This window comes from Labrus mixtus, chromosome 18 (assembly GCF_963584025.1).
Source record: "Labrus mixtus chromosome 18, fLabMix1.1, whole genome shotgun sequence".
Classification (NCBI taxonomy): Eukaryota; Metazoa; Chordata; class Actinopteri; order Labriformes; family Labridae; genus Labrus; species Labrus mixtus.
In genome coordinates this window covers 25,282,982-25,304,018 of record NC_083629.1, presented here as the reverse complement: position 1 = coordinate 25,304,018, position 21,037 = coordinate 25,282,982, and the positions used below count along the sequence as shown (strand labels likewise).

The 21,037-nt window shown below is 43.2% G+C and overlaps 1 protein-coding gene across 1 annotated transcript in view; it reads right to left on the bottom strand.

The window, feature by feature from the left end:
* The window catches only part of galnt16 (UDP-N-acetyl-alpha-D-galactosamine:polypeptide N-acetylgalactosaminyltransferase 16), a 39,968-nt gene extending 21,549 nt beyond the window's left edge, over nucleotides 1-18,419 (bottom strand). The window contains exons 1-5 of the mRNA XM_061062412.1: nucleotides 18,062-18,419; nucleotides 6,989-7,170; nucleotides 6,415-6,513; nucleotides 6,266-6,333; nucleotides 880-945 (exon numbers count right to left, since the gene is read on the bottom strand). Coding sequence (XP_060918395.1) covers nucleotides 880-945; nucleotides 6,266-6,333; nucleotides 6,415-6,513; nucleotides 6,989-7,170; nucleotides 18,062-18,262 — 616 coding nt within the window. The 5' untranslated portion in view covers nucleotides 18,263-18,419. The remainder of the gene's footprint in view (nucleotides 1-879; nucleotides 946-6,265; nucleotides 6,334-6,414; nucleotides 6,514-6,988; nucleotides 7,171-18,061) is intronic.
* Nucleotides 18,420-21,037: the final 2,618 nt, after the last annotated feature.

The window sequence follows — 21,037 nt, the reverse complement described above, 5'->3', positions numbered from 1 at the left end:
ACTCAGACCCCCTTCCCTCATGTCATTTCACTGGCTTCCTGTTGGTTTTAGGATCCAGTTTAAGATTTTACTATTTGTTTTTAAATCTCTTAATGCGCTGGCGCCAGAATATGTGTCCGAGTTGTTGCACCTCCACGCTCCAGTCAGAGCGATGCGGTCAACACACCAGAGGCTCTTGGATGTTTCAAGGTGCAGCCTAAAAACCCTCCCAATCTGTGGAACAGTCTAACTGTTAATATAAGAACTGCTCAGCCTATCGGAAACTTCACATCTTTGCTTAAAACTCACCTCTTTGCTCTGGCTTTTAATACAATTTGAGTTTGATTCATTCAATTTGTGTTTCATTCTATATGTTATTTTATTTGTTGTTTTTACATTGTGTCAATCTAAGTTGTTTTAAATGTGCTATAGAAATAAAGATTGATTGATTGATGTCAGACAGGGCAAGTCTACCTCTGTCAGGTTGAGTGCATGTTTGAAAACAGCTTTTGCAACCTGCTGGCATCTTACAAAGATGCAGGTTTAAGGTGCTTTGAGAGCAAAAAGCCATTTGTGTTTAACGGTACATGATGTAAAGAGTGAAATTGATTTGGCTCTGACGCAGTCGTTACCTAGCATCCATCTGTAGTCTCATGACTTAAACACAAATGTTCTTCCTCTGTATGTAGTTCTAATGAATGTCTTTGTATTATGTAGAACAGATCGGGTTGCATCCACTTTCAAAAGGTGCTAACTCTCCATCTTAATCCTTCTCTTATACAGAATGTGTTACGTCTACAGCATCATATTTAACTGCTAACCCTTCACATTGTCACATCTATAACCCCGATCCCTCTTCACTGAAACACTTTGCCCCGCCCATCGTCCCTGCAGACTCACCCTCTCTCCTGCCGTTCCTCAGGCAGCGCACTTTGGGGATCTGAGAGAGCAGCTGGCAGTCCTCAGCTGCAGGACGAGAGAAGAGGAGAGAAGAGAGGATGTTAGAACACGCACTGAGAAAAACATTTTTATTATTCTCATCTTCTCACACACACCACACTGCCACATGGATGCAGCCCGCATAAACAAACATAAACAGAGTCACACAAGGAGATGTGTTCACACACAAACACCCACAGGAAAGGCTCTATGACATGACCTAAACACAACATCCATCAGTGCTCCTTCACAATCAGAGACATGTAAACACAGAAGGGACAGAGCGCTCAAACAAAAGATCTTCATTTCACTGCATAGTGAAATTCAAATCCTCTTTTTCCATAAACAAAGACAGCCAGCAGCACATTCCCAGTGTCCACACCCTGTTTCTACATGAGCAGTCACTTACACGGACATCTGCTGATTCCTCTTCTGTAATTTAATCCGTCTTTTCATTCAGAGTCATGTTTAAGCCTTTATCCAAGTTTGTGTTGTTGTTCTAACAAAAGATGGCCCCTGCTGTTTCATTTGTTTTAAGTTACAGAATTGTTTCCTGATTCTTAGTTGATGTGCTGCACAGTGGAGCAGTGGTTTAGTGCTGTCGCCTCACAGTGAGGAGGTTCCTGGTTTGAATCCCCATCCTTCAGGAGTCTCTCTGTGAGGAGGTTCCTGGTTTGAATCCCCGTCTGTCGGGAGTCTCTCTGTGAGGAGGTTCCTGGTTTGAATCCCCGTCTGTCGGGAGTCTCTCTGTGAGGAGGTTCCTGGTTTGAATCCCCGTCTGTCGGGAGTCTCTCTGTGAGGAGGTTCCTGGTTTGAATCCCCGTCTGTCAGGAGTCTCTCTGTGAGGAGGTTCCTGGTTTGAATCCCCGTCTGACGGGAATCTCTCTGTGAGGAGGTTCCTGGTTTGAATCCCCGTCTGTCGGGAGTCTCTCTGTGAGGAGGTTCCTGGTTTGAATCCCCGTCTGTCGGGAGTCTCTCTGTGAGGAGGTTCCTGGTTTGAATCCCCGTCTGACGGGAGTCTCTCTGTGAGGAGGTTCCTGGTTTGAATCCCTGTCTGTCAGGAGTCTCTCTGTGTGGAGTCTGCATGTTCTCCTCGTTCATGTGTGGGTTCTCTCCTGGTTCTCCGTCTTCCTCCCACAGTCCAAACACATGCTCGTTAGGTTAACTGCTGACTCTAAATTGTCCGTAGGTGTGAATGTGAGTGTGGCTGGTTGTCTGTCTTTATATGTCAGCTCTGTGATTGGCTGGTGAACAGTCCAGGGTGTAACCCTGCCTCTCGCCCAATGACAGCTGGGATCAGGTCCAGCCCTTAATGTAATGGACGGATGGATTCTTGGTTGATGATTTGCAAATACGTTCTGATATCAGACATTCCTACATACAGACGTCATCACAAGTTACAGACACAGGTACACTCCCACCTCTGAGAGGATTAGCATCAGCAGCAGAGAGTGAGTGTGATCCTGACGGGGGATTGTGGGTAGTTCAAGCCGACCCCCCCTCTATCAAGTCATGGCGCCTCTGAGAGACGAGCATGAAACGCTGTAATCCTCCGTGATTACATTGGTGGTGTTTACAAACCTGTCTGTTTGTATTTAAGCTGTGTGTGTGTGTGTGTGTGTGTGTGTGTGTGTGTGTGTGCGCGCGTGTGTGTGTGTGTGTGTGTGTGTGTGTGTGTGTGTGTGTAAGTAAAGTCAAGAGGAGGGGGCTTTAACCATTCAGGGAAGAAGAGCACAAAGTCACAGATCACTCCCACTGAGCAGATGTTGTATACTTTCACCAGATTGTGTGTGTGTGTGTGTGTGTGTGTGTGTGTGTGTGTGTGTGTGTGTGTGTGTGTGTGTGTGTGTGTGTGTGTGTGTGTGTGTGTGTGTGTGTGTGTGTGTGTGTGTGTGTGTGTGCTTGGGTGCATTATATAATTAAGTGCAACTTAATACTGTGCGATGTTTTTAATCCACATTTCTGAATGTTAAAAATGGACAGGTTCAAGGGTTTTGTCAGAGAAGCCCCTTTCCCATAATGCACTGCTGCTCAGTGGAATTAAAGAGCTTTGAATGCCGACGAAAACAGCAACAACTTAAGTCATAATAAGAAAGTAAAAAAAATATGAACATGAGTTTGAATAAGGGCCTGTGTCCACTACGGACGTTTTTTTTCCTTGGCAGCGTCGATGTCCAGGAAACAGGTTCCAGGTGAAGAGCTGCTGCTGATGTCAAGACGTGTTTTCTTGATATTATCTTGAATAAAAGCAAATATTAAGCACATGGAGCTATTTAAAATAGACGCTACTGAGGGATGTAAAAGTTGATTTTCGTAACCAATAAGAAGCGCTCTGAGTCTGAGGTCATGAACGCTGTCAGTGCTAAAAACACAGAACACAGGCCCTGAGTTTTGAAGATTTACTTTGTTTTTACATGGTGCATGATTTAATGTCAATACAAAACCATGAAGCTTGTTGTTTGCTTGGACTCTAACCGGGTTTGTTTCCCAGCAGCACAGACTGTTAACTGGTTTCTATTCTCGTCTCCACACAATTGCCGTCACATGCTGTCGTCTGGATTGGGAGTAAAGATCACCGTCCGTGATTAAGTCCGGTGTCCTTATGATTAAGGCAAGCCTAAATAGGATTACGCTCAGGCAGGTCTATCTTTCCTCACTCCTGCTGACCATCCCCCCCCCTCCACCCACACCAGCCGTCTGCCTGCAGGGTCGGATCTACTGACCAACAAGCTCACACTCTCACTGACTCACCTGACTGCCTGAATTATTTATATGCTTCACTGTTTTCTTTTGTTTTGCAGATGAAATGTAGCTTCAAACTAACTCTCTCCTATTGAAGGCAAACCAGTATATTTACTTTTTAAAATAAAGTCACAGACAAGAGTGGGCACTTTTCCCTGTTTGTGTGATTTCTAGGAAAACAATCATTTTTATTTTCACATCTTGTTGTGATTTGAGGCTCTAAAGAGCACCAACGCTCTCCTGCCTTTAAAAAGTCAAACTAAATCAGCAGTTTCATTGTGCATTACTTAGCAGGGATTATTGAGACTTTTATTGAGACACAGAACTGGAAAGTGGCAACCAGAGACCACCAAGACGAGCTGGAAGAAGCAGAATAGTCGGCTAATGTGAGTCTTACTGGTTTACAGTCAAAACTGAAAGCCGCAAACTGAGAAGACACAAGTTTTCCATGACAACTGATGCAGAAAACAGAAATCAAAAAACAGGGAGCCGGTCAAACGTCTCGCTGCAGGACAGGTATAAATTCACTGTGCTGCCGGTTCAAGGTGCGTTCAGGTGCTCTGCCTGCAGCAGAGGGAGAGCAGACAGGGCATTAGTGAGCTAATAGAGCTCCGGCTGCTGCTGGCGCTCAGACACTACTGTCTAGATGTCTGGCCAGCTCTCACGCCGCTGAGTGTGTCTGTGTGTGCACGAGGAGCACGCACACACTGAATGTAGGTCACTGTGCCCTTCCCACAGACTGAAGATGCATGTGGTGGTAATTACAGGAGGCCCAGCAGACAGTGTGCAGCATGAGTTCATTTAATTCTCCTGTTTTGAGCTGACAAAGGGAAATAATTACTAAAGTATGGTTATCCTTTAATTCCACAGTTCTGGTCTGCTACAATAAAACCAGGAGTTTATGGGGCAATTAACAGATTAGTTTTTAAATGTCAAGATCAATTAGTCTGCTGATTGGCTTTTAAATAAAAATAAGCAGCTTCTCATGGTGGTAGCAACTTCATTTTTACCCTGACATGTGCACATGATGGAGCTTAAATGCTAATTAAATGTCGTACTGTTGAGTCCAAGACTTGCAACTCGACTTATGGTCATCACTGAACTCCTTCTTGTTGGATTAAAAATGACAAAGACGATGGATAATACAAATCCAGAGGGACATTGAGACATATGGGAAAATAGAAACGGGGAGTCAGGGTAGAAACGGTGAGCCGCGTCAATAGAATCAGGCTGATTGTGTTGATGAGGTTGTGTAGCGTGCTGGTAGGACGGGCTGTGAGAAACGCTTCTCTCTGTTTTGCTGGCGGCAGTTTTTGGTTAAAATTCAAAAAGAGATCTGAATTTATTTTACAGCTTCGATACTTTCCGGTACTACCGATTATTAAAATAAAGGAGTCGATTGTTTTCATACAAGTATCAAAAAAGCTTCAACAATTTTTGACATCCTTCTGTTCATCAGTATCATTTGTCAGCAGCAAAACGGTTCAATATCCAGGGAGCTCTGATTCAAATCTGCTGCTCTGTGGAATCAGACACCAGTGTAACACATCTTCAAAGCTTCTCCTGTCTCTTGGCATTTTCCGCCACCTACATTTTCCCAAGATTTGGCGGTCTCGTGTGCTGGAACATTCCTGTGTGATATTTGCCTCACACATATTCAGAGCAGATGGACGAATGAAAAGAGAGCCTCACACCTGGCACCGCGGGGCTGCAGCCAGCGTTTTAAAAAACGCAGGGAATCCAAATTCCCGGCGTGCCCACAAGATTTTTTTTTCAAGAAGCCACCTCTCTGAAAAATTGTCAAATTTATCTCGATGCATGACGGCCTACATACGGTTTTAAAGCCTCTGCTCCAAACAGCCGGGGTTTTAAGTGTGGTGGAGACTATTCAGTACACTTTTACTTCACAATATCAGAACAATTAAAAGATACTTAGCATAACTCAACAACATGAAGATGTGTATGATAAATTAATCATAATCTTATAGACTCCAAGGTTAACAGAGAAAGAGAAAAAGAGCATTTGCAGAAGTTCTGACAGAAATACAAACATATGAACAGAAGTGATGCAAAACAAAAGCGGGACATTTGATCATGAAGCCCGTAGTTGCTATAACTCTCAATGACATCCGCAGTAGTCTAGAGTCTCTGTTAACAGACACAAACGGTCATGGCTGTCTCATATGAACCCTCCCTTTACAGGTTGAACATGTGTTCGGAGATATCTGCGTATAATATTTGAACATTTTGGACCAGTCAGAGGTCGATGGATATTTGTAAAGGATGAAAGACACTGATGCTCCCTGTGGAGAACTTTTTACTTCTTTCACTTTTCTTCCTCTTTGATAGTCTGGCAGCTTCTTCTGTGAAGTACCAGATACCTTTGGTGTAATGCCGTTATTGCAGTTAGGAATGACAAATTAATAAAAAAATCATTTTATTTGTAGGAAAAAATCCCTGCTTTAAAAAAAAACCTGGTAAGTTCTTCTATTTGAGAAAATATGATAGCTGCGTTCACATATCCAGTCATATCATGCCCCAAAACATCAGTGTCCTTCATGGCTTAACGAGAACTTTAATCAGCTTTAATAAAGCAGAAACTCACGGTCAGAGCTGAAGTCATCGATCAGGACTATTTCTTGAATCAGGGATGGAGGGCTTCTCATCAGGACACTAAAAATAAAACAGAAACAAAGGGAGATTTAGAAAGACAAGAAGGTGTAAGTCAGAGTCGTCTGTGTTTGACCTCGTTACCTTTTGATGGTGCGGAGGAGAGTGGAGCGAGCCTCGTTGTGGAAAGTGATGATGACACTCGTGGCTGGAAGGTCTGTGTCATAATTCAGAGACGCACACCTGAAAGAGAGCGGAAGTTATCACACAGCAAGAGCAGGTTAGAAAATGAAAACGTAGTAAGAAAATGTAATTTGGACTGCAGTATCCATTTTAAATGCTACGTGTCATGGCATGTTATCTGACTTTATGTTAGGTTTAAAATAGTATAAAAGTAGCAAGTAGGGACGTCAGAGACTAAAATATTTTAGTCCATAGTTCTTTAAGTTTTCTTAAATGTTTCCAGCTCTTCACCATAAGCCTCTCGTCTCCTCGCCTGCGTCTGATAGATACAGACCAGACTGAACCCAGAAGTCAGGACGGTCAAATTAAGACTCTCCAATATAATCTCCCTATTTGACCCTTGAACCACCGATGAGTGCAAGGACACATTCTGAACTCTAAATCCGCGTGCAGCTAAACAAAGATTACCCCCTTGTGCGGATCAAAGCAGACAGATGGAAATCACCCGAGGGCCTGAGGTGTTAACCTCGCTCACCTGTAGTGTCGGGTGTCTCTGATGGTTCGTTCGCTGCCCAGCCGGTCACTCTCCTGCTGGTTGAAGGCGTGCTCTCTGTACGGATCATCCCCCGGCTTCAGCTGCTTCCCGGCCAGGTAGGCCTTCTCGTCCAGGGCGCCCAGCAGCTGCCCCTGTGCATCTGGCCGCGGGGGTTGGGTCACCTGCAGAAACACAATGTTCACATTAGGGATGTGAGCAATTAGTCGACTAGATGTTTAAACATTTTCACTCCAGAATTACAAGTCAGTTAGAAAATGACTGATCTGGATATGATGGCAGCCAATGAAGGTCAAATGTTGTCATGTCGAGTCTTAGAAGTTAAACCTAAGTTGTGTTTCTAGAAAAAATCTAGTCGAAGAGGGGAGACATTATTAAAGCGGAGGAGATGTTAACCCTTACCCCTAAACACAAATCCACTCTCTGTGTCTCCTGTAAACACAGAGAGCAGCAAACACAGCAACTTGAGTTGTTTTTGGTATCAACACTCCGTCACTGTCGTCACTTCTGTCAACAAAACTGTTATTCTGCCACATCTACGGCCACATGCCACATTCGCACAAAGGGAACTTTTGGCATGTTGCTTTTTGAACCATCCGTCTTGATATATTGTTCCACAAAAAGCCAATTTTGTTTGTTCAAATCCGCTGTTTGATTGAATAAATGATCAAGGACAGTTTGGTCTGGATTCTCTGTCAGCACATGACAGACGAAAACATTGGACTGAGGCAGAACACAGAGCACAACATCATATTTGTAACTTGTTTATCTGCTGATTTAATCATTGATTATTGGAAATAAAAAGCCTTTTAGCCTTGGCAAACTCGTGCTTTAGAAATGGACTCTCATTCCCTCACATGGCATGGCAATGTGCTGTGCTAGCTTCGGCCATTTGGAGCAATTTTGGGGTTCATCGTCTAGCTCAAGGACACTCTGACATTCAGACAGGGCGAGTGTGATTAGAAGAAAAAATAAATCCTAGATTAATGAACACTCTGCTCCACTTTCGAGGCCTCTGCAGACCAGATTAACCAAAGAAACGTTCCGCCTATACATCCTCGAAAATGTGTCTGAAGTCGAAAAGTCATCTGCGTTGCAACCCGGCTGCAACGCTGCCCGTCTGAGAATAAAAGCTCCCTCTTCTTGCATCAGCCGAGTGATTAAAATGTAAATTCTACTTTCTTATTCAGGTAATAGCGTCAGGGCAAAGAGAGCAAAATGTACGCGCTGGTGAAATCTGAATACACACTCTATAAATCCTCAGTAATTAAGGGTTTCCCCAGTAAGGAGCTTTAACACTCTGGCAAACCTGGAACGGATGACAGGGAGGTTAAAACGGATACATAATAATTAGATGAGAGTATTCCCCTGTCACTGAGAAGCCACAGCGCGATGGACAGATGGGAAAGAGAATATAAAAGTGGAGGTGAGGCTTTGCTCTGGCTGCTGAAGCGAAGGTCAGTGTAGATGGAGGATTTAGTAAAACGCTCCTGACCAGGTTCAGGTGAGAGTTACCTCATGTTTAGTCTCTCCAGGGAAGCAGTGGGACAGTTTCAAGGTTTTCAACCATAGACTGTTAAATATTAATGGAAGAAGACCGAATGACGTCACCAATCTGCACGTTTGCTGCTTGTTTTCAACACATCAGATGACCACACCTACTGGAATTAGGGCTGGGCGATATGGACCAAAACTCATATCTCCATATTGATTAGCTGAATGGAGATACTCGATATATATCGATATTTATTTTATTAACAGTCAAAACACATGGAAAATAAAATACCTGTTTGTGAATTTAAAAAGTAATATTATAAAATAAAAATGTTCCTTCAATACAATAAAAGAGAGAGAGAGGAGGAGCAGGGTTAAGAGAGACAGACAGTCAGTCATCATCAGTGAGATGAGAAAAAGGTGACCTGGCGCCTCTGTAACGTTATTTTAATGAAACATAAACTATATCGATATTAACGATGTTGTCTTACCCTATATCGTGTTTGAAAATATATCGATATATCTGAAAAACTCCATATATTCCCCAGCCCTAACTGGAATGTGTTTTATCTTTATTCAGCATTTTAATTGAACAAACAGATATTTAAACCGTCAAATCATAAATGGATTCTGTCCCAAAATAAGCTTCACAGAGTTACAACTAAAAGAAGATATTCAATATCGCCTTCTTGAAGTTTCCGGCACTCCGGCCGCCGCCATGTTGGTTTTTCTCGAACCGGAAGTGTCAATATTTAAGCTAGTTAGCGAAGGGTTAATAAACGCCGAGCTATCACAGCTGAAATCTGAAGCCGTGGCTAACTAACTTGTTGGCGAATAAGCTCGTTAATAACCGTGTTTCCTTCAGAATTAGCTTCTTAGTATGTTTGTGAATGACGGAGAAAAAGACGTTAGGAGAGGAGAGAGCGGCGGTTGAAAAAGCTAACGAACCAGGTAAGGCTAATTCCAACACTGATAGCTGCTAACATGTTCAAGACGTTCACTTAGCGAAAGAAAAGGAGCACAGACTGATTGGACGGTCTGTCAGTACATTACACCCTCGAGGAAGCCGGGTTATGTGTCCGAAAAATTTGCAATCCACAAAAGGCGCCAACGGCTCTGACCAAGCTAGCGTGACAGACACCTGCCAATCAAAGTGACCACACCCCTATTAAAATATTTAAATTAATATTGTTTATTTATTTATTTTTTAAATTCTGCTATACCTTTGTCATGACAAATTAAATTTATTACAGAGACTAGAAACATTTTTTAGCATCAAGCTGTAATATTATTTTTCAAACTTTATTGAAAATGTAAACATTGACAAAACAAGAATGACAATGAAAAATGGTGCAAATTGACATGCTTATTTTCATCCCATCTGTGAACTAATGTGTACGTTATGTTGGCACACACTGTTTTACATTTTCAGGTCTTCAGTGTGTGCGACGGTAAGTCTCTTTATGCTGCACACACAGTTTTAAAAACGTCTCCGTTGTCAATCAAATGACGGCTAAGTGTTCCTTTTTTTAACTTCAAGAGCATCTCCACTTAAGTGCAATCAAGAAATATAATTTGCTATCCTCTCTGTATTTAATAAGCAATTAGAATTAGAGCAGTAGATGTCTAATTAAATCACTCTTCTACATGCAAGAAAATTGTTAATTATAATGTTTAATTACAGCAGTCACGACTCGTTTCACAAGCTTTTTTTTATCTGCCTACACATCTTATTTGTGCACAAGTTAGAGAAGTGTAGAGATCATTTACCGCACACAACATTTCTCCATTAGTTACATGAAATAAAAAGAGATACAACTCCAACAAATCCAAGTTGTAGACACGAGGATTAGACCCACTTTGCCCGTTACACCATAGAGTCCAGTGACCTTCATTGGCCCTGCGACAACTCTCTAATCATGAACAGATCTTGATCTGCTCCCCTCTTTTCTTTGTTGGTATATCGCTCTCTAAACTAGGAATTCATGTCTGCACTCAAATGTCTGCGCTGAAATATGCACACCGCCTCTGCAGCTTGGGATTTTTAACCGTCACCCGACTTCACATCCTCAACATCAGTACTGACTCAGAATCTGAACGATTCTTTGAATCACGATTTTTCTCCCTGTAAGAATTCAGATCACAAGTCTCTCACACAATTCTACCAACCGAGCCACAGGGGCGGCCGTGGAAAGTCGGTCGTCTCTCAACTGTGAGGTCGAGGGTTCGATCCCCAGCTCCTGCAGCCACATGTACCATGTGTCCTTGGGCAAGACACTTAACCCCAAGTTGCTCCCACTGCTTTGTCGTTGGTGTATGAATGATCTAATCCTTTTGCCTTTATTTTGTGACATTTTCAAATCTCGTTCAGTTTTCATCACACACATGTTCACACAATGAAGAATGCATTCATGTGGACACTTTTACATACTCGTGGACTTGAGGGTTGTAGTGTTTGTGCAATATTCTGGCCCTGCAGAATTTCTAAAGCTGTAGCTCATAACAAATCACCTAGCTCACACACATATTGGCAAAACTCCAGTTTTAAAAACGTTCTCTTGTGTCTCCATGATCACAATGGAATCAGAATATAGGGCTAATTGGGCGGGCCGCCTAGGTGTATTTATAGCCGCCCAATTAGCCCTATATTCCGACCCATTGGAGCGTCTATGTGTCGGACACCCTGACATGAATGCAGCTTGTTTTTGAAGGCAGAGGAGCAAGTGAATCACCATCACTTAGAGATTAGATCACATGTGTGTCTGAGAGGTCGTGATTTATTTAAAGATTAATCATGCAGGAGTAGTAAACACTAATAACAATCCCTTCAACATTTAATCAGACTGTCTCATTCCAGAAACATAAGAAGGTAAAGAGGTTTCACGCTCTCTCGACTCGTACATCTTCCGTCACCTGGTGATGTGTGAGTATCACCGCGTCTCAAAGGCTCAAATCGTTCTCTGTGTATAGAAAAAGACAGAAATAACAGAAGGCTCTCTGCGGCTCGGTCCACTGAATTAAATATGAAGCTCGTCTGGAAGATGAACATGTCTGCTGGCTCTTTCAAGGCGAATGAAAAGACGGATCACAAACAAGTCAAATCTGACTGATTGGCTGGAGACGAGGCCCCGGCTGTGACCCGGAGTCTGTGATGACAGAAGGAGAACGCACGTCATGTCAGATCACGCCGTAGTGCTCGGTTTGAGAGGCCGGATCGGGATCTCTTCACATGTTCCTCATTCACTGTTTTTATACTAAATCACACTGTTATTATTTTATTTGAATGTAAATAGTTTGGCCGTCCCTAGTGGTAGTTTCTTGGTGTTTAAAGAGGACAGCGTCTTCTGACCTCGCCTCTCTAGAGACACATAATGAAGGACGCCGTTTGAGTGTGAAACTGTGGAAGACGCCGGGGGAACAGTCTTCAACCACGACGTGTTGAGTTTTTTCACTTCATTTATTTGTCTGTTTGATGAATTTGTTTTTTTCCCGCACTGATCTGATTTCTTTGTTTATTTAGGAAAATGTTTGTTTGTTGATTTCTGATTTTGTTTACGTTAAAGTCAGCCTGAGCAGTTTAACGTTAAAGGCGACAGTCTTTTACTAAAAAGTCAGACAAATCTGAGACGACCGGGTCCAAAGTAGATCATCAATCAGTGAGTAAACAAAAAAACAGCAGTGCGTTGATCAAGTCTTACATCATGACGTCTGTGAAACCTTTTAGAAGTTTACACCAAGTGAGGAGAAAGAGGAAGTGACACCTGTGATCTGTGCAAAAGTTCCCGTCTGCAAGTAACACTTTAACTGTTTTAAGTTTTTCAAGTCCAGTGTTTTGTTGGGCAAACCTTCAGTTTAGAGGGATTCAAATATCACACCTGCAGAATCAGGTTAGTTCATTTGCGTCCATACTGAAAGCTTTTGAGGTTTCAGGGTTTCTTAGGATGCACACACTAGCTTTGCCTGGCTTTGTTTCTTTGTTTAGTAACATTAATGTGGTGTGCAGGGCATAGTTTTGCCATTCAGTTTGGTATTTAGGTCCCGTCCTGTGTTTTTACGGTAGTTTAGGGTAAAATCCGATCATTTTGGAGCTGCACTACGATATTGCGGTATTTCCATCTGATAACACTGCTCGGGCACGGTACAGATCGCAAAGTGCCCCCTTAGATTCAAGCAGTGGGGGGCTCCAAGGAAAACAGGCAGAAGATCTGTAACTTTGTACAATAGAAATAAAGCTTTAAGTTTGCAACATGCTGACAAATATTCAGGGCTTGAATCAAAGTTTAAAGGACAAAGGGCGTGTAGTGTTTTAGTGCAGCATGGGTGGAGGCTGGAAAATGTAACTGATTCTCATTCCCATGAGATTGTTTAACGGCACATTAACCCAGTTCTCTGAAGTGTTTATACGGTCACATTACAAATCGAGAAATAGTTGCAGAGTTACTCAACATTAAGTCTGAAGCGTTCCAACAAACGGACACAGCCGGATCTGATTCTGAGAACGATAATTTACTGTAAAAACTGTAAAAAAAAAAACTCAGCCACACACAAGAGGACAAAGACAAACTGACAAACTGCATGTGGCTCATGTGGCCAGATGTTTACAACATGGCCGCTGCTCCTGTTCAGAGCGGTGACAGCAGATGTTTAGGTCAAAGAGAGAGAGAGAGAGAGAGAGAGAGAGAGACTCCTGAATACTAACACTCTGCTCACACACACACACACACACACACACACACACACACACACACACACACACACACAGACACACACACACACACTCGGCAGGATGAGAGAGAAAGTGGTGCTGGGAAATGAGAAGCACTCAACAGAGGAAATGAGGAGAAGAGTGAAAGTGGAGCGGCTGCAAACAGATTTTAAGATGATGTCATTAATGCTGATAATGAACGGGCAAAGAGACGAGAAGTTGAGTTTAGGGATGAAAAAGAAAAGAAAGACGGACGGACGGACGGACGGACGGGAGACTAAACATGAGGAGGAGTGTCGGGAATGATCGAAGAAAGAAACAAAGAGCAGATAAAGAAGAAGAGACAAAGAGTAGAGAGAAAGACGGAAATAAAACTGGAGGACAGACAAACAAATTATGAGGGAAAGACAGAAAGATATTGTATTGAGAAGGACAGCAGCTCAGAGGAAAGAGAAAGAAAGAACGAGAAGAGACGAGAAGTTTAAGATGAAGAAGGAAGGTTTTTTAAGAAGAGAAGGAGAAAAAGAAAAAGGGAGATGAGGACGGTAGAAGGAGAAAAATAAAAAGCAAAGAAGAAACAAAAGTGACGGACAGAAAATGGCCGAATGAATTAAATAAAAAAGGTAAAACAGATTGAAAAAGAAGGGAGATCAGGAGGTCGGGACAGGGGGAAAGAGGAAAGAAAGAAAATGAAGGAAGGGACGAGGGAAATAAAGATTCTAGAAAAGGAGTAACAAGGTATGAAGATAAGACAAAGGGATGAGAGGAACAAAGAAAAAGCAGGACAGACTATCAGTCCTGGGGGGACAGGGCTGCTCCCACCCTCTGGAACTCACTCCCAAAAAAACATTTGAGACTCCCCCACATTCACCTCCTTCAAGAAATCCCTAAAAACTCACTCGCTGTTCTGTCTTTGAGTATGTAGAGAAGCGCTATATAAGACCAATTTATTATAAATATGAAGATCAACTTCATGAACAGATTAGACCGAAAGACGTCGGTCTAATTTGTTCATAAAGTTGATCTTCATAAAGTGTTGCTGGAGCTTTTTGACCTCTTCAAGCTGCCTTTCACTCTTCATGCATGTTGGGGAAATTTGTGTCAGAAAATGCCGCTCTGCTTCTTCAGAGGAAGACAGAAAGTCAGATGGACAGAGGAAAAGAAAAGAAGAAAGAAAGGAGGGAAGACAGAATAAAAGACGAGTAAAAACGAAGAGGACAGAAAAAAGGAAATGAAAATGAAGACAAGACAGAGGGATGAGAGAGAGAGAAAGTCAGAGGAAAAGAAAGAACAAAAAAAAGGAAAAGACGGGTTCAGTTACAAAGAGAGAGAGAGCACCCTTCAGTCTGAGCTGAGGGTCACATTTCCAGAACAAACTGCAGCGAGGAAATCTCAGTTTGGTGACAAAAGGTGAACGACCCCGCAGAGCAAATCAGAGATCGAAAAAAAACTTGGAAAACCCTCAAATCCAAAGTTTACTGTTCAAAGAACGATCTGATTACAGACCTCGGGCAGTTTGCAGCATCGACCTGTGAACTCAATCTCTCTTCTTCTTCTTCTTTCACAACAATCAAACTCAGAGTGGTTCCCTCATCCTCTGATCGGAGCCACATTCACACTCTGCTGCAGACCACAGCTTCCTCTCTACATGCTAAAGCAGGCCCGGGAGCAGCAGCTCCACTGTTTGGCACTCGCCCCCTCAATTATTAAAAGTGGAGAACGACGTTTTAAAACGAGGCCGCTGCTGTCGGGAGTGAAACATCCTGACATGTTAGCACACATCCTCGACCTCAGCTGGGACCATTTTTATACTTCTGTGAATCGTGAAGGAGGCTCCAGTGTGCATCTCAATCAGATCCTGAAAGTTTAGATCGACATGACCGAGGGATTTGTCCGTCAGCTTTGTTTTAGACGTTTTGCCCTTTTTATGTCGAACTTTGACTAAAGTTAAACTCAATTACTGCCGGTCCGTCGGACAGATTTGAATCATACTGAAAATGTTGGAAAACTGGAATCAAAAGGGGGCAGTGAGGGGGACGTTGTACGCCCCATGTATGGAAGCTGTGGTCTTCCGGGCTGGTGGCCCAGGTTCGAATCCAGACTGTGGCTCCCTTCCCTCATGTCATTCCCCGCTCTCTCTCTCTCTCTCTCTCTCTCTCTCTCTCTCTCCCTGATTTCCAGCTCTGTCCACTGTCCTATCTCTCTATTGGAGGCACAAAAACGGTCAAAAATAAATCTTAAAAAAAGGCGGGCATTGTACTGAACCGTCGCGGTGGAGAGGGAGCCTGAAGGCAAAGCTCTCGATTAACCGCTTGATCTTTGTTCCGATAATCACCTCATGAGCTTTGGGTAGTGACCGAAAGAATGAGATCGTGGATACAAGCGGCTGAAATGAGTTTCCTCTGGAGGGTGTCTGGGCTCAGCGTTAGAGAGAGAGGGGGCGGAGCTCGGAGTAGAGCCGCTGATCCTTCACATCAGAAGGACACATTTGAGGGGGTTCAGGCTCCTGATGAAGGATGCATCCTGGACATGATCAACCCTTTAGGATCACAGTGTACCCAAACATCTGATGACTACTTCCAGCAGGACAAGGCGCCATATCACATGACTCATATCATATCAAACTGGTTTCTTGAACATGACAATGAGTTCACTGTTCTCAAACGGCGTCCACGGTCACCAGATCTCATCTTTTGGGATGTGGTGAAACGGGAGATTCCTCTCAGGGATGTGCAGCCGACAAATCTGCAGAAACTGTTTGATGATATCATGTCAATATGAAATGTTTCCAGCACCATTAAAAAAGCAAGCAATATTCGACTAAATAAAAAAGATTTGTGGATTTTTAGGAAGAACTTGTTACTTTAGTGACACCAGTGGCCGTGAAGGGAACTGCACTCAGATGACAATGACATAAATTACCCAAAGATTGAACGTGATTTACTGTCACCACAAAAGCTAATCTGCTTTATGCTCTCAGCTGCAGAAAAGTGAATAAAATAGAAAAATCTAATTCATAAATATCTGCTACATGAAAGGCGTCGTGCTGTTTCTCACGACAACAAAAACAAAAGACTGAACATGAACGATCGACATCCAGACATGAAAACACTCGTGCATCATACTGACAGCTATGAAAAGTGAAATCAGAGTAAAATAAATAAATATATAGATAACGTTGAGTACATTAAAGGTATTTGGCGCATTCTGAGTGACACCGGTGGTCGTAAAGGGAACTGCAGCAAGCGTCCACTTTGCATCATTTACACCTACTTTTGTTTTGAGTCTATTATTAAAAATATACAGATGATAATCACACAGACAGTCATCGCTCAAGCGACCGAGATGAAAGAGATGTTGATGTTAACGGGTTAATTACCTCCTTAAATAAAAATAAAAACACACAGAGAGACCCCATTTGTCATTATTATTCTTATAAACACTGATACTGTACCGAGCAGGTTTTAGCTGTTAGTTTTTCCTATTTTAATTTAAAGCAAATAAAGAATTAAAATGTGCAGATTTTAACCGACAATGCTGTTGCTCCACTCTTCATTTCTCCGTTATAAAGCAAACATTTCTCTCTATGATATTCACACATGGACAGATTGGGAGATTAACTATTGGAGAATCTGTAAATGTGACCTTATTTCCCCCCTGTCCACCCCCCCCCCCCCCCCCCCCCCCCTGAGTGGGAATCAATAAAGTATTCCAGATTCTGATGCACGCACATGTTGAACAACAGTTCATTATAAAAGTCATTACTCAGCACTTTGCACGATGATTCGATTCATCAAGGAAATAATCTGCAGATTTACCCCATCATGAAAATAATAAACTTTAGCTCTGCTCTGAAAGGAAACTATTCCCAAAGGTGATTCTGTTTGCTTTTAATCATTTTAGTCAAGTAAGTAAGTAAATGTAAAAAGAAACAGAAATCTCTTTTTTTTAAAGCTGAGAGACATCCTCATGTTGATTCAAAACCATGTTCTACACATTTAGTTTATAAAAAGTTTATATTCAAGAAGGTGGAATCACAAAAAACCTGCATGTTGTCTTTATGAATGAATTAAATCTGTGTCTGCCTGCAGGGCTAAAAGCAAGAACTACAGGTCTCATATCTCAGTTTACAGTGAATGCATCAGAAAGAGCAGACCTCCTAATCTGCACTGACACGGACCACAGCCGCACCACACACACACACACACACACACACACACACACACACACACACACACACACACACACACACACACACACACACATACACACACACACTGCTGTGTAGCAACCTGGAGATGTTGCTGCAATCCAAGCCTGTCGACCACCACCACACCTACACTCACATCTTTCACCACACCAGGCAGAAAACAGACACGGGCCTTTTAATGACACCCTGAGGTGCAGGGATTAAGCGTGTCTCTCTCTCTCTCTCTCTTTTTTGTTTCCGCGACCACAGACTTGTCTCCCAGCATGATGTGGTTTTACGAGGCGTTTGCGCACGACGCACGCGGGACTTATGGAAAGCCTCTTACGTGTCCTCGAGGTTCTGTGAGGCTCGAGGAAGGCACGATAGGCATGATGAGATACAGGAACACACTGCTTATTCAGCAGCCTTATAGAATAATGACAGGGCCGCACAGAGCGAGGTGAGAGATGGAGGTGTACAGCCGCAGAAGGGAACATTCTCCCGCTGTGACACCCCCCCAGCTGTGCATCACCCCCTCCTCCTCCTCCTCCTCCTCCTCCTCCTCCTCCACCATCCTCATCATCACCCCAGGTTTCACACACATCAACATGCAGCACACACTCTCCTGCAGCACCGTCCCCCGTCCCCCGCCACCTCTCACACTCACTATCAGCGGGATGGTCCTGTCGTCCCGGTGGATCTCCAGCCGGCCGGAGACCCCTTTCAGCCCATGGCCCCTGCCTCGGGTCTGCGCCGACGACGACGAAGGCGACGACTGTGGCTTGTTGTCCTGCCACAGGTAATAAAACGTCCCGAGGATCCACGCGACGGTCAGAATAGCGATGGCGTTGGCCCGAATCCTGCGCATGGTGAGCCCATATGGAGGGCTCCGGAGGCGGGCCCGGCTGGTTCAGGTCCGTGCTCGGCAGAAGGTGCAGCCTCCCCCGCCGGTGATGGGTTGAGTCGCAGCGCAGACAGGCACTCTCTCTCTCTCTCTCTCTCTCTCTCTCTCTGCTGGGATTTGCGGCGCACTGACACAGCCACGGTCCTAGCGCCGAGTCATATCATCCCCCCTTACACACACACACACACACACACACATATACGCACACTCACACCTCATCCACCCACAGAGGAGAGGATGTCCAATCTGCATCCAGTAGCTGAGGTCCTGAAATCAGGTGCAGATCATGGAGGGGGGGAGGGGGAGACTGAGATACCATTTCTCTCCTCTTCAGCTCCTTTACCTCTCGTGCACATCATCCTTGTGTTTTAACTCCCTCTGCGCGTTACTGCAGGCTTTGTTTGGTTTAACAGATATCCCTTTAAAACACAAAGCTTTTATTCCCTTTGTTCAGATCCAACTGTGCAATATCTACGTATCTACTAAGTGCAGCAGTATCTAAAACCTTAACTGAAGCTGTTATTTAAGGTGGACGTCGTTGTGTTTTGTCGACCAAAATAAAGATGTTAATTGCAATTCTTTGTCGAGCAATTTGTAAATCTGACCCCTAGTGTTTAAAATGGGTACTGCAGTCTAAATTCTAAACATCATAGAGAGCTGTCTCCCCCCTCTGTAAACCTTTCTGTGTTCTAACCTCTCTCCATTTTTCAAAAAGCATCTCCAATATTGATCCTAGTTTGAGCACGTTTCTGCTCGTGGAGCTTATTAGAAACATGCAGAGGCTTTTTAGGTCGGGTACAATCACTTCTATCTGAACCACTTCTGTTGACCACTTCCATCACTGCAACACCTGTTGGTTTGACCTGAGAACTGCTCTCATATCTGGCAAACCGAGGGGCGTCCAAAACGGCTGTGTGGGGGAGGGGCTTAAAACCTGTCTACCTTCTCTGGTCCAAACAAATCCAGAGCATTCAGGACCAGAATCTAAAGTTAGAAGGAGGACATACTGGCTGCTGCATTGTTGCTGGTTTTAGAGTCCTTGTCGCCATTGACAACCCTCACAGTCTAAATTGGGAGCGTTTCTTCAGTATTAAGTATATTTAATGAATCTGAAATTAAAACCAGAGGGGGGATTACATTTAAAACAACCTGCATGGATTTATTCCACCATAACTGAATAAGAAAATATGTTGATTTCAGTGAACTGATCTTTAGATTTCCTCAGCAGCTCTCCCCCTCCAGCAAGACTCAAAACAAAACCTGCAACATATTTCTCCTCTCCGTATAAGAAGACTCATTCTTCTGCCAATACATTTTTAAATTACACATTTAAATGAAGAGCCTGCAGCTCACACAGAGTGAATTAAACGATGCAGCTGAATTGATCACAGAGGGGAAAAAAAGAGCATCATGAATATTCATCAGCTCGTATATAGAGTTAAATCTGGATTTGCAGGGATGACCTCTGTGAGTATGACTTATTCAGTGTAGGAATAAATCAGAGGCGTTAAGAAAATGTCAGAATGCATTAGACTGAGAGGACCCCCGCTTCAAAAAACAAACTATAACACCCGTAAAACGTCTGCAGAGAAATCAGAGCCGAGCAAAACACCCCCGAGGAACAACAGAGCCGAGGAGGAATTCTTCATCTTCTTCTTCTCTGGTAGAGAAACAGCCCCGAGTATGAGGTCATCCAACCCCACCTAACAGCACTACACTGTGTGTGTGTGTGTGTGTGTGTGTGTGTGTGTGTGTGTGTAAGGCGTCCGCACAGCTGGGCCCACCAACACAAACATCAGGAACGCCAAGTTTTCCCTCATCAATCAGAAACTGGATCCAGAGTCAGCTGGGGGAGCGGAGATGATTAGTTCAATAAATTAAGAGAAAATTTAATCCATTGTTATCTGTGATGCATTCAGGGAACTAACGGAAACAAAACAACACACATTGCTGGTTAGTGGACGCCTTGTTTTAAAGCCTCTCGTTGGGCATTCAAGTCGCCGCCATCTTGGTTTTGAAGATGGAGAAGGTGAAGGATTTTATAGTTCAGTTCCTTTTCAAAAGCTGTCAAAAATGTCACTTTCGGGCGTGTCCAGGGGGATGTCCGGCACCCTGATGGCTATCTGTTCGGTCAGAGAGAGAAATATGTACAGTCCAGTTCATCTGGCAACAACCTTTTTCACCTCTGGTGTTGGAAAACGAAGCCATCCCAGAAGTGCAACAAAAACTGCAGTTCCTCGAGTGTCCACTTGAGGCAGATACAAAGCAGAGGAATCTCCGTTTGGTCCCAACAATGTTAACATTTTTAAAATGCAGATTTAAAAAAAAAAAAATTGTATTCTTTTATTGCAATACAGTAACGTTTCCGATCATTGTACTTACACATATTTGCAACATTTTTTTATATTTTTAACACCCAGTGGTGAAAAGGAAACAATACATAGAAACACAGTATGCAGATTCAAAATGCATATAACAGAGTCAGCATCCAGAGAGAGCTTTGTGCCTCCTTTTTACAAGCATATAGATAGTCAGGTTAAACATACTGAAGAAATTTAAAAAAAAAAAAAAAAGAATTAGAAAAGGATTCAATGAAAAAAAAAATGCAGATTTTTAAAGCAGAATAAAAACACCTGGTACAAATTAATTTTTGGTCTCTATAGCTCTTTCTAATTCGTTCTCACTGTACAGAGGTTGATTTTTCACATGACTTTCTGGTCCCCACAATTCAACTGTGTA